Source organism: Panthera uncia, assembly GCF_023721935.1.
Source record: "Panthera uncia isolate 11264 chromosome B2 unlocalized genomic scaffold, Puncia_PCG_1.0 HiC_scaffold_24, whole genome shotgun sequence".
Taxonomy (NCBI): domain Eukaryota; kingdom Metazoa; phylum Chordata; class Mammalia; order Carnivora; family Felidae; genus Panthera; species Panthera uncia.
In genome coordinates this window covers 105,586,862-105,602,710 of record NW_026057580.1, presented here as the reverse complement: position 1 = coordinate 105,602,710, position 15,849 = coordinate 105,586,862, and the positions used below count along the sequence as shown (strand labels likewise).

General features: G+C 38.7%; 1 protein-coding gene across 2 annotated transcripts in view; it reads right to left on the bottom strand.

Moving 5' to 3' along the window:
- Window positions 1–6,475: 6,475 nt before the first annotated feature.
- The window catches only part of MYCT1 (MYC target 1), an 81,752-nt gene continuing 72,378 nt past the window's right edge, over window positions 6,476–15,849 (bottom strand). For both annotated transcript variants that reach the window (XM_049653103.1, XM_049653102.1), the window contains one exon: window positions 6,476–8,595. In XM_049653103.1, the coding sequence (XP_049509060.1) occupies window positions 8,087–8,595 (509 nt within the window). In that variant the 3' untranslated portion in view covers window positions 6,476–8,086. The remainder of the gene's footprint in view (window positions 8,596–15,849) is intronic.

Sequence of the window (15,849 nt, the reverse complement as noted above, 5' to 3'; positions counted from 1 at the left end):
AGAAATAATACAAAAACAGGGAGGGGGACAAACCGTGAGAGACTCTTAAATACAGAGAATAAACTGAGGGTTGCTGGCGGGGTGCTGGGCAGGGGGATGGGCTACATGGGCGAGGGGCATTAAGGAGGACACTTGGGATGATCACTGGGTGTTATGTGTAAATGATGAATAGCTAAATTCTATCCCTGAAATCATTATCACACTATATATTAACTAACTTGGATTTAAATTTTTTAAAAATTTAATTAATTTTTTTTAAAAAAAGAGAAAGAGGGAAAGAGACCTGGTATTTGAATCCCATGATTGCAGCTTGTTTCATTTGCCTCTAAAGCCTGGCTTCTTCCCCGTGGGGGCTTCCCTGAGATACTACTATAATCAACTCCTACAATCATATTTGAAAGCTGGCTCAAATGAATTATTGTTGAGAACTAATACAGGGAATGTTCTATCCAGATCTGCTCTGTGCCCAATTATAGTGTGGTGATAGAATCTCTTGTGTTCCTTACTTCTTTACTTGGGGCCCTTTGATCTTTTGCTGAGCACCCAAGATGGAGGACAGAATAGGTTCTGAATGAATATTTAACATGCCTTGTGGATAAAGCAGGGGGGAAGTCTGCAGTCTGAGATTTGACTCTACACTTTCTCCCTCATTTATAACATTTCCCTCAACTGTGGTCGTTTCTATCACATTGGGAGGATCTCCTGCCTTGTGTGGTAGAAATACCTTGGATTGAACTTAGTTCACTGCCTCATGTTTAGCCAGATACTTTCGTGATAAGACATTCATATTGGAGGAAGATCCTTTAACTTCTTGAAACTTATCATATGTACATATGTGTGTGTACATTTTTGCTCTAAGACTATATGATGCATTCCTGAAAAATCCCAGGTTCTATAAAACTAAGCACTACAAATAATATTGCTTATAGACAAGATAAGTTTAGGGGCAAGCCACTCCAAAACCTAAAAGACCTGTGGAAGTTTGTAACTAGAGCGCTAGCAAAAGCAATAACAATCCTAATAATATTACTATGGCAGTTGAATGTCTAAACAGTATTTGTACCTAGCATCAGAGTAAGTCAATCTATCATAACTTGAAGCCTAAAGCAGAAGCTTCTTCATTCATAACATAGTCTTGGAGGACATTTAATTCTCTATTTTCATATACATTAAAGATCTGATCCAGGAGATAGTTGTCTTCATAAACCATTGTTTCAATATAGGAGAAACAGTTTTGCAACTTCTTCATCTATAATCACAGCATTATGGAACATAATGGAACATATGGAACATATGGAAAATCCAGTGCTTTGTGATGCCAATAAGTCAGCCACTACTTGCACTAAAATCAGGCACTTCTGCAGATTTTTACTGTTTTTCTTGTGATTTTTAGATGTTGATAGAGGTCTTTTTTTTCTTAATTTGAGAACGTTTCTTCCTGATCGCTTCAAAACATGAATATGCTGGGGAAAATCCCAAATGATCTCATAAGACTTTCTACTGATATTATTCCACCTACCAATCGCATATGAGGTTCATCACATCAAAGTAGCAGAACGAACTTTACAAATATATTTCTCTGCGGGTACAAAGAGTTTATCTTGAGACTTCAACAGTCTCTGATGGAAAACCTGCTTAGAGGAAAAAACAAACAAACAAATAAACAAACACCCCCCTGTTGGACAGAGTAATTATCTTGAGCTTTGTCAAATCAGTTGATTGGTCGCTGTTTGGAGCAAGGAGTGGTTAACTTTTCCCACCACACACTTACGGTCTCCAGCCTGTGTCTCTTCACATTGGGTATTCACATTGCCTGGTAGAGTTTCTTCCATTTACCTGATTCTCTAAATATCACATTGTATCCCTGAGCTGGAAAGTGCATGTTATTCTTGGTGTCCCTTGTCAATCTCATCAGAAGTTTATTGATTGTTGCTATTCTTTGTGGATTGTTTGGTTTCCTTTTTCATTTTATTTTTTTAATGTTTGTTTGTTTGTTTATGTATGTATGTATGTATGTATTGAGAGAGAAAGAGAGAGAGAGTGAATGGGGAAGGGGCAGAGAGAGAGAATTCCAAGCAGGCTCCAAGTTGTCAGCACAGAGGGGCTTGAACTCACAAAACGTGAGATCATGACCTGAGATGAAACCAAGAGTCAATCACTTAACTGACTGAGCCATCCAGGCCCCCCTCCCACCCTTCTCACTCCCTGTTCTCTGTGGGTTCTTAAAAGGAGTTTTTAGTTTTCCTTACTTTCAGCATAAACGGAGTTTTGTTTTCTATTCAGGATTTTTTATTTTCATTTTCAGCTGTGAATTTCCTCATTTCCCACTGATCATATGAGTGCTTTACGTAAACATCATTAACTCATTGGCACGCATTTTATCAATATGGCCTCTCAATTTGCTCTTTACTTTGGAATAAACATCGAACTCTGAACACCTTTACCTTGGGATTCCCATGACCATTTGGCCGTTTGGCTTCTGGTTACTTACTAGCCACCAGCCCTAGCTTCTCCTCCCCTAACTGAAGCCAATAACACAAAATAAGTTTCAGCATTCCCACTGCCTACCATTTGCTCTGCTAAGGTTTATCGACAAGCCTGGCTTTTTTCCAGTAAAGACCCTCTTTAATCATGGAGTGTCTGGCATTCTGGAAATCCCACAATTCATGAACATACCCATTTCTGCAGCTGGTTTTGAGTAGTCTCAAAGTGAAGGCTATAAGCAGCAAGTCCTTCAGGCTGCCGTGGTGCATACTAGCCCTGGAGTTCTACCTCCTGGTCAGCTGTGTTGGCACTAGGATCTAGTTTTTCCATAACATACCTTGCAAGAGCCACCATGTATGACAGTGTACTTAAATGGCTGCTTTCTAAGAGAGATCAGACACCTGTTCTTCCTGCACCCCTTGGATTTACTCTAGAGCTATAAGACTCAAAGCTCTTCGGTAACTATAATGTCTGAACCACCAGAGTCAGAAATGGTAACCATTTATCACCTCAAAACTTGAACTATTTACTTTCCAAATCGGGTGAGGCAAATGTCTTATGTCTGTCTACATTATCTCAGCACACCTAGGGTATATGAGACTCTGGTTAATATTTTTTGTAGGGCCCTATTCTATTAAAAAAAATTGACTTAAAATGTTTTACAGGAACCCCCTCTACTTTTCCCCCTCTGCTCGCCCCATTCATGAATCACTTAATAAAGCCGATTAGAAAAATATGACAAATAAAATGTTTTACAAAATTCATGGGCACATGTGAAGCATAGAGATCTTTCCATAAATATTTACTGTGTTCAGAAATAACACTTAAATAGTGTTATAAAATCAAATAATGTATAAAAATTCAAAGCACATAAAAATTCTTCATTCTGAGTTAGTTACCCCAAATTAGCATGTTAGTCCCATTCTGGTTATCTATCGAATTTTGATTCTACAACAGAAACAGGCCCCATTCAGCAAAAGTGGTGTGGTTGCCTAGACTGCCTCCTTGAACTGGGACCCAGCCATAACAAGGCAGAAAAACCCAAAGATAAAAGCTGTAAAACTCCCGGGACATCTGGTCAACCCCACACATAGTATAAAGGATCAAAGAGCACCCCAGAAAGAAGAAACAGGGGACAAGACCCACCTGGGTTCTGATCCAGGCTTAAGACACCTTATCCAAATAACATTGCCAGTAATGGCCCATACAACACACTGACTTGTGACTTGGAAAATTTCAAGAAAGTAATCCAAAGTGTGGAGTCTTGTGAGACATACAGCCCCCAAGCAGTGATCCACCTGCCTGGGCCAGGGCAGAATTATCCCAGTAAAGACAGGCTAAGAGTCTATTTCTCATCACCGACTCCTTGAACTGGTTTGGGGGTTAATTTCTTTCAAGTATTGGAATCATAAATATAAATATGTAACCTTAAGTAATGGGGGTTTATTAAAAGGCTGCTGCTGTGTTTTTGCCCCAGGCCTTTGCTATTCATGTAGCTCCTTCCCCTTAGAGGTCGTGCTGCAGGGAATTCTCCCTCGCTCTCCCTTCATCTCAACCTTGTTAGCCAAAGCAGGAAAGATCTAATTTGGTCAGTTACCATCTGCTCTGAGATACTCTGGTTCAGTCGTGCATGGTCAGTATAACAAGACTGGTCTCCCTAAATGCCTCCTGCCATCTTTCTCAAAGGAAATTGTGTACCTAGCAGACACTATGAGATTTCATGATCTGTCCAGTGCAAGACTCTTGATACATTTTACCAGACTGTAGTCCCAATTTACCTTGCCACCAGAAATGTGTGAGAGCATTACTCTCTCAGCACATTTGTCAACAGTGAAGGGATTTCATTCTTTTATAAATAATCATCTAAGGTGGTAGACAAAAATGCTAGAATATTGTTAACATACAACAGAAGTCCACGAGGGAGGGGAAGAAAAAAAAAAAAGGTTAGAGTGGGAGAGAGCCAAAGCATTAGAGACTCTTAAAAACTGAGAACAAACTGAGGGTTGATGGGGGGTGGGAGGGCGGGGAGGGTGGGTGATGGGTATTGAGCAGGGCACCTGTTGGGATGAGCCCTGGGTGTTGTATGGAAACCAATTTGACAATAAATTTCATATTTAAAAAAATAAAATAAAATAAAATAAAATAAAATAAAATAAAATCTGTACCTCTGGGTGGATACAGAAAAAAAACAAAAACAAAGCAAAAACAAAAACAAATGCAATTTCTTAGCTGTAATATTGTCTATTTCACCATATACTTTTTAATTAACTAAATTTTCTCTTTGATAAATAATCGCTTTTGGTCCTTTACTCCTTTATCAACTTAGAATGGAATGTTTTCCATGTCTATTTGTATGAACAAACCATAACCTAGAGATACTGGCCATCTGTTTGCTGTGTTTATGGTGAGTCTCTACTCCTCCTCCTTGCTTTTAAATTTTGGCTAAGTTTATCTTTTGATGAACATAATTTCAGAATTTTTCAAATAATCAAACTTATTAATATTTTCCTTTGTAATTTATTCCACCCCTTTGGCTCTTAAAAAGTGTTCCTTTTCTGGTCATGGATTTGCTAAACATTTTAAGTTCCTCTCATTTTAATATTGATTTTATTTAAAATGTTTGTTTAAACTCATGCATACAGAGAACACTTTGGTGGTTGCCAGAAGTGGGGGTGGTGAAATGGGTGGTGGTCAAAAGATACAAACTTCCAGTCACAAAATACATAATTTCCAGGGATGTAATGTGCAGCATGGTGACTGTAGTTAATAATAATGAATTGTATATTTAAAAATTACAGGAGAGTAGACGTTGAAAACTTTCATCATAAGAAAAAAGAATTTGTAACTATACGTGGTGATGGATGCTCACGGCACTTGTGGTGATCATTTTGCAATATATACTTATATTGAATCATTATGTTTTCACCTAAATAAATATAATGTTACATATCAACTATATCTCAGGAAAAAAAGCTTATTCTCTACAATTTTAATTAAGTAATTCTGGAATTATTTGTTTAGTGAAGTAAGAGTATAAATTAATATTTTGGGGGGGGGGCACCTGGGTGGCTTGGTCAGTTGAGCCACTGACTTTGGCTCAGGTCATGATCTCGTGGTTTGTGGGTTTGAGCCCTGTGTCGGGCTCTGTGCTGACAGCTCAGAGCCTGGACCCTGCTTCGGAATCTGTGTCTCCCTCTCTCTCTGCCCTCCCCTGCTCATGCTCTGTCTCTCTCTGTCTCAAAAATAAATAAAACATTTAAAAATTTTTTTTAATTAATTTTTTTAAAAAGTACTCATTTTACATCTGCGTTATTAATTAAAACACCTCGTTCCATTTTTTATGATGTAACCTTTGTTACCCATTTCTATATAAAATAAAGTTTGTTTCTCAAGAATAGATAAAGAATGGCCTAGACTGAATTAAAATACCAAAGTAAATGTGAGATAGTCACAGGTCACTCAATAAACAAACTGTGAACCGAAATTGACATCAGTTTAATTTTATTGCATAATCAACTAAACATTTCAAATTAAACAGATACAACTTAAAAAGTCTCTAGTTTTTGCTTAAATTTCACATTTCATAAATTGCACAATATTTATAAGATACTCATTTTGATTGTTTCATAATTGAGGAAAGAGGAGGCAACAATTCTGCCAGATGGTTAAATTCACCGCAGGATTTCTGCTCCCATTTTCCTAATTTGAAAGCTATAAAGCGATTTTTATCCCAGTATAAATTCTAGATAAAAGCCATACACTTTGTTTACTTCTCATGTGAAACATTAAGGATGACCTGGAAGTAAACGATAGCTTTGTTACTAAGTTAATGCTCTCCTGAAATCTTAACTGGCTACATGACAATTGCCAGATTTGTTAAAAACCAACTTATAACAAATTGGTTATCCTGTGAGAATTTTTTCTTAATACCTTTCTTCCTCTTCTCTTCCCTTCTTCCTAACTGCTTTTTTGCCTCCCTCCTTTCCTTGCCTTTCTTTTTCTTTCTTTCTCTTTCTTTCTTTCTTTCTTTCTTTCTTTCTTCTTTCTTGTTGGTATATTACATTAGACAGCATCAATCTATAGACCTCATTAAGAATAACTGTCCTTGAGGAACAATGGAAAATAAATGCTAAACAAAAATAAAAAACAGAATGCCGTACAGAATCTCTTACTATGTAAAAATTATGATGTTCTCGAAACATACTCAGACACTATTAGCTGTGAGCACTGCACTGCAGAAGCTAAAATAAGAGTACATTTTTCTTCATGAAAAATCCCAGTGTTCAGAGAAACAAACAAACAGCAACATAAGCTAAATAGTCACTATATCAGAAATGAACTATAGGCCTTTTGAATAATACTCCAGTGAACTTGTGTCCTTACATGAAGAGGGACAGCCGTAAGCATCTGGCCACTGAAGCTCTCTGGTGCCCATATTTGGGAATGTACCTTGTTTCAAGAGGGTGGCCCTCTGTGGAAGTGGACTCCTTAAATAAGTGTTTGCACCAAAGACCATATGGCATGGTTTAATCATTGTACAAAGACTCTTCATAGAATGTGAGGTTGAAATTCGTAGAAAAGCAAACAAGGGATGATATCTGATGAGTCGATCCAGGAAGGAGCAATCTTCATGGTTGTCGCAATGATAGACTTCCTCCCTACTGACCCCCATTTGTCTGTGAACTCACAAGAGATGGTCCCTAGATAAAGTGCTTTCCCCAATGGCTAACTTTATATCTAAGAAATAAAATATATCCAAGGAAAAATGTAAGCTTGGTGTTATTAAAGTTTGTTTTTTAGGTCAAAGAATTGGGTTTGCTGGTATTGCTTGTCTAACAACATAACTATAACAGTGAAGGAGAGTTAGATGATCTTAGTAAACCCAAGGATTTTGCCTCAATGATGTAGGTAACTATTCTTGGGGAAGGCACCAAAAGAGGCTGGGGTGGGGGGAAAATAAGTGTCAAAATTGAAGTGTCCTATAACTCCCACAGAGTTTCTCTTCCTTTGCTTGGTTCCCACACTTGTCATAAATGAGTGCCATCAAGGAACTTTAAAATCTCTGTTCTGTCACTTTTGTGCTCATATAATCCATTAAAAATCCAAGACTATAAAATGATTCATGTCATTCCGAGGAAGGTAAAATTAAAATTCTTTAGGATAGATTTTTTTTTTAAAGTGACATAGTGATTTTTTCCCCCTTTATAGTCACATTGGACAGTGAATGAGGATTGTAAACCACAAATATCTAAAGTTTTAATTTTAGTCTAAAATATTTATATACTGTATCACAGCCGAGTCTCAGATAAGAACCACTGTCTTTAATAACCTTCAGGTTGAGTTAAAAAAAAAAAAACAACAAACATAAATATATACCTTTTTGGAAAACATTACTATTCTGTGAGACAAAAGGAAAAAGTGTATTCAAAGAAAATGTGTTTTACATTTCCTGCCTTGAATTATAGTGCATGAACATAATTCAACGTGGAAACTCATCAGCTGTTTGGGCCATGCCCTCAAAATTCCGTTTAGCCTGTCTGTAATTTTCTTTCGGGAAAAGCCAAGAAAGGGAAGAAACAAATTAAAAACAAAAGCACCCTCTTCAGGAATCTGGGAATGCTTTTATAATTGAGTCATAGGCAGGTGGGGGCGGTGTGGAAAAGCCCACTCGAAGACTGTTGTTGGACCAGTGGAAATCCGGGCGGCTCAGACTGTGCGAAGTGCTGACGGTGTGAACCGAGCTGGAGGAAGGGAGAGTCACCAGCTGACTGTCAGTTTCCACCGGAAGTGGTGGACTTTGCAGGAAGGGATGGAAAGTTGAAGCCCTGAAGCTTGATTTTCTTGGAAAGGAATTTGCCTGCTCCAGGGAAGCTTGTCGCTGGAAAGTGAGGCTGGCCAGGCTGAGGTTGCTTCGCCGTTCGCAGCCACTGTGGCGGTAAAATCCAGTTCTGTTGAGGCCATGGTTGTAAGACCTAGACCGCCGGCTTGAACTCCACTGCGAGATGGGGGCACTGGCTCTTCTTCGAGACAAACAGACACACAGAGCCCAAATAAACCCTCCAATTACGAGCACAATTGTAATGGACACTGAGAAGGACATGATAACATCCTCTGAAACAAACAAACAAAATCAAATAGGTAATTTCATTTGCAAATGGGTGTTCAACCAAAACCACAGGACAGAGCACCAACAGTAACTATGGAGTACATGATTAATTGAAAGCGATTTTGAATTAGGGAAATAAAAGACTGCGCTAGGTCCATATATGAATGTCAGCTGATATGCTTCTATTTTTTAAAGCAAAAGGATCTAAAGCAACATTTTTAGCTGTAGCATTACACCTTGCTGATGCTCTTTTATCACCTGTAATAAATGAGAATAGTCTTTTTGTTTTTTTAAAGGTGATTCTTCAGTTCATAAATGTTTATAAGGTTGCAAATATAGTCCTAAGATTATTTCCTCTTGCGCTACGGCAGTAATAACGTTCCAGATATTGATAAAGGATTTTGTAGTCAAATTGACTTTGCCTTTTCCTGCCTCTGCTTTCATCAACCCCAGCGATGTCTCCCACCTGCAGGCTTCATGACATCGCACTTCCTGTGGTCATTTTGTAACAGGAAGTGCTGAGCTAGAGCCATCTGGTGGGCTGACTGATTTATGTTCTATTTCCTGAACTCCTGGATTGTAACCTGTATCTCTGACTCATTGATGACATGACCCATGCAGACTACTGTGCTCTTTCTTGGACCATCATTTCCAGTCCATGCGGCTGTCATGCCCTCACTGTGATAATGACAGTTTTGTCCCCTGGATCCATAGAATCTCTGCTATACACCAGTATCCTTCCATTCACAGAACTTGTATTTGTTCAGATTTCCTGTTCAGGGGGTAGGGGAGTTGGTTTTCCCCAAATGGAAATTCTATCTTAATGCTTTTTCTTGTGAACTAAAAACCCCTTTTTGAAGAAAGCTGGGGAGCAGAGCCCCTGCTTTGAATGTAAAGACATTCTGCACATCAGAAGACTTCCCACGTCTTATCACCAGCCTTGGAAGACCCCACCACATTTCCCCAGGATCTAACCCACAAGTCATGCTGATTTTCTCACTATCCCAGAGCCTGTCTTTTTCTCTCAAGCTCTGTGCTTTTCCACGTATTTTTCCTTATATCTGGACACAACTTTTAAATTTCTGTCTGAAAAACCTGTTCTTCAAGATCCATCTCAAGTATTACTTTTTGGTTTCATCAACAAACATTAGTTACTGTTTCATGAACAAAAATCAGTTACCGTGAAGTAAAGAGGTATCTTATCTCATTGTTTATCTAGGGATTCTGTACTGAGAGGGCCATGGACTAGAAATTAGCTCAGTGAGGTTTTGAGATTGTGAAAAAACAAAACAAACAAATAAACAGAGAGGCTGCAAATGCTTTGAAGTTCCTCCCTTTGAGAGGTAGAATCTACTTCCCTGCCCTTGAAGCTGGGCTGGCTTCACAGCCTGCTTTTACCAATGGGATGCAATGGAGATCAAGTTGTGCAAAATGCAGCCTAAACTCCAAGAGGCCTTTCAGCTTCCACCCCAGCTGTTGTCAGAAGCCCTGTAATTGCCAGCGCCCGACAAACCCAGGCTTGCCTACTGGATGATGAGAGACACATTGGGCCAGTTACCCCATTGCTCTGGCCAAGACACGGCTACCTCCAAACACACGAATGGGGTCTTCCTAGATCATTCAGGTGTTAGTCAGCCTAACAACTAAGTGTGACACATGAGAGAACACCAGCAGAAAATCTATCTAGCTGACTGATCCCCATCCAAACTACTAACCCACAGAATTGTGAGCTGAATAGATGGTATTTTTAAGCTGCTATTGTAGCAGGATTCTCGCACAGAGAGTCGTGACACCGAGGCCTTTTAATTTCCAGAAAGCAACTTTATTCCTGTGGGCACCGCTCATTTGGGTTCGTACCCGAAAGAACTGAGCACTGAACGTCACGTGGCATAGCTTTTTTAATGCATTTTCTATTTCTTTGTCTCCCATATATGGTAACACACACAAACATGTAGCCTGATTAAGTGGTCTCAGTTTACGAGGTCATGAGGGATGTTGTCACATAGGTGCATAGCCAGGTTATCTTGAAGTTTTGTGGGTTGTTTTGTTCTGGGTTTCTCCTTTTCTCTCTCTCTCTCTCTTTTTTCCTCTTTAGGGAGGGGACCCTACCACACTATGTTTTGGGGTAGATTGTTATACAGCAAAAGCTAACTGATTCAAGATTCCCAACTCAGCTTTATCTTTAGCATATTGTATGATTTTTAGGAAATGTGTTTGGACTCATTTTATTATGTTTTCTTTATTTTTTATTTTTTGACATTTATTTATTTATTTTTGAGAGACAGAGCGTGAGCAGGAGAGGGCCAGAGCGAGAGGGAGACACAGAATCTGAAGCAAGCTCTAGGCTCCGAGCTGTCAGCACAGAGCCCAGTGTGGGGCTCGAAATCATGAACCGTGAGATCATGACCTGAGCCGAAGTCAGACGCTTAACCGACTGAGCCACCCAGGCGCCCCTCATTGTATTATGTTTTAAATGAAGAAGTTAGATTTTATGGTTATCAAGGTTCTTTTCAGGTTATTGTTGCAATCTATGATAATATATAGAAAATATATAATGCAGAAATAGCAAAACAAACCAATGCTGATAAATACATAAGACTACTCGTTGTTCCTTAATCTTAAGATATAGAAGCAATTGGCGTCCTTCTACCTTATGTTCACATTTATCTCCTGTGTCAAGACTATGTATGTTTTGTTCTACTTTCACAATTACCTCCACAAATGCTTAGATCAAAAGCCTCCAAAACAGTCGCTTAAATCAAATCTAAACAATAAATTCTTTGTAATAGGAAGAGGACTCTAAATGAGAAGATGATTTAGAACAGCTCTGCTGGACCAAGTATTGTTCTCCCAAAATGTCTCATAAAAATAATATTGACTCATAGCCTTAAAATTCAATCTCTTGCGACAGAGATTTTAGAAAATTAGGCTCTATCTGGAAACAGCAAATAAATAATAAATACAGTCAGAAAATAAAATCAGACTCATTGGCTATATAGTAAAATTCAAAATTCACTTGTAACTGTCAGTGCCCCCAAACATTGGGAACCTAAAAAAGAAGTTATAGGAATTCTGGGCTGCCAAGGCAATGATAGCTGTGTAAATCAGAATGTCCCAGAATTTCTTCCAAAAAAACAATAGAAAACAAGATGCACAAATAAAATGATACAAACCCCATGCCTTCAGCATAATTAGAAGACGAAGAACATCCAAACTTCAATTACCAAGAAAGTAAACTGATAAAACAGATATCAATACCTTCTCTCCCATGCTTCTATCTCAAGTCTTCATGGAGAAAAAGGACGGTTCCAGAAAAAGTGTAAAAATAATGAAAAGGTATTCTGTTTCATAAGCACACCCGACTATAGTAAAGGGATTTACAAGTGCATGCAAGAATGTGAAAAGGCAGGGGTGCCTGGGTGGCTCTGTCAGTTGAGGGTCCGACTTCAGCTCAGGTCATGATCTCGCAGTTTGTGAGTTCGAGCCCCGCATTAGGCTCTGTGCTGACAGCTCAGAGCCTGGAGCCTGCTTCGCATTCTGTGTCTCCCCCTCTCTCTGGCCCTTCGCTGCTCATGCTCAGTGTCTCTCTGTCTCTCAATAATAAATAAATATTAAAAAAAAAAAAAAGAAAGAAAGAAAAAAAAAAGAATGTGAAAAGACAGCCTTGGAAAGTAATCCTTCCCTTAGGAAGAAGAGGGTAAAGTGTGCAGTCAAAAGATCTCATCTTGTAAGATTCTATTTACAGGAAGTGTCCAGAAGAGGGGTAGGGAAACTATGGTGAGAACAAGCAGATAAGTGATTGCCTACTGCTGGTGGGTGGGGTGGGAGGGAACGGGAGGGAACACTAATGGCCATGGGTTTCTTTTTGAAGGCCAGAGTGTTCTCATATTAGATGGTGGCAATGGTCACACAACTCTGTGACTATAACAAAACCATTTATTGTACCCTTTAATGGGTGAATCCTATGGTATGTGAATTATCTCAATAAAGGTGTTAAAAAGAGAAATGACAGAAAGAGAGGTGCTTTTTGGAAACCACACAATGAAAAAGAAAAGAGGGAAGAGTGAGGGGAAAATTTTAGAGTCCTTCAAGACAAAAAATGAAATAAAATAAAAAACAAAGGACACATAATTCCTCCCCACCTCTGTCCTCTAAAAGTCAACCAGTAAAAACACCATACACCATATGTTGCTACACTGAGGAAAGGAGGAATTTACAATGACTCCCGGGATTCTGGCATGGGCAGGCAAGGGTAGATATTAGCATCATTCATCCAAACCAAGAAGAAATGTAAGATTGTGGAAGATGCTGAACTTGAGTGCTCCTGAGATACTCATTTGGAATCAGAGTTAAATAAATATGGAGCTTAAAGAGGAGCAGAATTAGGAATCTTTATAGTACAGGAGACTTGTAGCCATCATGGAAAGCACTTACACTAAAAGCAAGAGTGTGTTTAGAAGTGAGTTGAGAATAGATTTCCAGGAAAATCACAACTTAACAGGTGGCAGAAGTAAACAAAGAAACAAAAAAGGACTAATTTGGGAGGTCTGATCAGACAAAAAATATACTAGCACTGATTCTAAGTAACAATTTTAGATGCAAGTGATTACCAGCTACTTGCCCCAGAGACATTTATCTATTCATTTATTTAACATATAAAACACCCACTAGATACCAAGCAGGGCTAAATTTATAGGCAAGAGTGAAGAAAACAAAATGTTAGCCCTGGTGGAGTTTACATGCTATAAGACTTCAATGAAGGTAAGAAAATGTCCTCTAAGCCTGCAATAAGGGAGCCGTTGGCCACTTTGCCTAGAGCAGATTGAGGTCAGATGATGAAGGATTATGAGGGCATCTCTAAAAAGTTCAATCTCTCTACTGTGGGCAGAGAGAGCCTTGAACAAAGTGACCTAATAGGAAGGATAGAATACAGAGCTAACCATGATAAATGAGACAGACCAAGGCCCAGAGAAGGGAAGATAGTTGAAACAGGTCTGAACATTCCTGCCATGAACCAGATACCCGATAATAATAATGACTTAATGTGGGAAGTAACCATAAGAATAGGAAAGAAAACACTTAGTCACAAGAGACCCAAAGTCAAAAGAACCTAAAAATTATTCCAAAGGATTACACCGTCTAAAACACTAGAAATAAGACATGGGGGGAGTGGGGCTACAAACTGAGGTTTAGAGGTTCTTGCTCCTAAGATCTCGATTATGATGTTATTTTCTAGCAGTGATTTAATAATTGGATTAAATCATAATGTTTTAGAAAAATTTCAGTATCTTCTTACTTCGTGAGATTTATATGCCTTTACTATTTTATGTAAGTTTACGAGACAATAGATTTGCTCAAATTTTTATTGTTTCATAATCATTAACACTAAAGTTCCTTTAAGTTTTGGCTGCATAAATTCTGTACCTCACTGAAAATGTGTTTTTTGCTGTTGTTGTTGGGTTTTTTTTTTTTTTGGCTTGTTTGTTTGTTTGTTTAATTTTAGAGAGAGAGAGCAGGCACGAGTGGGGGAGAAGGGCAGAGGGAGAGAGAGAATTTCTACACTGTGCAGAGCCTGACACGGGGCTCAGTCTCACAACCCCGGGATCATGACCCGAGCAGAAATCAGAGTCTGACACTCAACTGACTGAGCGACCCAGGCACCCCTCACTGAAAAATTGCTCTAGAAAATAAAGAAAAATCACGAGCTACTCAAATACTCAATAGAACTAAGTCTTTTGCCTTCTTCTCAAATAAGTAGGTCTCTGAGTCCAGGCAGTTTACTCAGTTTGGTACTTTGGCTTAAAAAAAACCTAATTTTACCTATTTCAGTGAATTTTTGTCAATCTTGTTTTTTGTGAGATGTATTACATATAATTTGAATAATTCATTATTAAATGTTATTAAGTGATCAGTCATCCCTAGAAGAGTTTCTTTATAGAATAGTTTATACCCTGGAGAATCCATGAGTTAATTACGATGAGAAACACATTAATCAAAGAATCTGGACAAAATTACTCAGAAAGGCTATCTTCCTATTTAGAACAATGAATGAAAGATATACCAAGGTTCATCTAGATGTCGTACTTTTGAATAGGAGAATAAAGCATTAGGTAGAGATCTAGTAGGTAAACTATTAGCTCCTTGAAGTTCTATTATTCCACCTCAGAAAGTTTTCATTAAACCTTTAGGTAATTTTGGGGCACCTGGGTGGCTCAGTCGCTTGATCATCTGACTCTTGATTTCGACTCAGGTCTTGATTCCATGGTTGTGAGATCGAGGCCAGCATCAGGCTCTGCACTGAGCATGGAACTTGCTTAAGATTCTCTCTCTTCTCCCCCCCCCCTGCCCCTCCCCTGCTTATACTCTCTCTCTCTCTCTCTCTCTCTGTGTGTCAAAATAAATCAACATGAAAAAAAACTTGGGGAGCCTGGGTGGCTCAGTCAGTTAAGTATCCGACTTCGGCTCAGGTCATGATCTCACGGTCCGTGAGTTCGAGCCCCGTGTCGGGCTCTGTGCTGACAGCTCAGAGCCTGGAGCCTGTTTCAGATTCTGTGTCTCCCTCTCTCTCTGACCCTCCCCTGCTCATGCTTTGTCTCTCTCTGTCTCAAAAATAAACATTAAAAAAAATTAAAAAAATACTTTAGGTAATTTCGATATTTGGAGGAATATAATTTATAAAACAAGCAATCTTATTTTTATTTCATTATTTTGTTAAACACTATAGTATGTTTCTATGTAATTAATTTAATTTATAGGTCTCAGGCACTGTTTTGCATGTATCATACCACTTAATTCTCAAGCAAACCCATAGGGGAATACTTTATTTCTTAGGTGTGTTGTAAGAAAATATTAATCTAAAACGTAAGTGAAGAACTTAAAATGCATAAAAAATGTACCAATTTAATACCAGATTTGATAGCCTGTTACAAAAAGAAATACTTGGGAAAATTGTGTTAAGGCAATATTATGCATTCTATAGATAACATTCTCCTGAATCAACAGCTTCTACTGGAGAATTTGAAATATTAACAACTTCAGGGGCACCTGGGTGGCTCAGTCGGTTAAGCATCCAATTTTGGCTCAGGTCATGATCTTGTGGTTCACGAGTTCAAGCCCCACATCGGGCTCTGTGCTGATAGCTCAGAGCCTGGAGCCTGCCTGAGATTCTATGTCTCCCTCTCTCTCTGCCCCTCCCCTGCTTGTACTCTGTCTCTCTCTCTCAAAGCTAAGTAAAACATTAAAAAATTTTTTTTAATTAA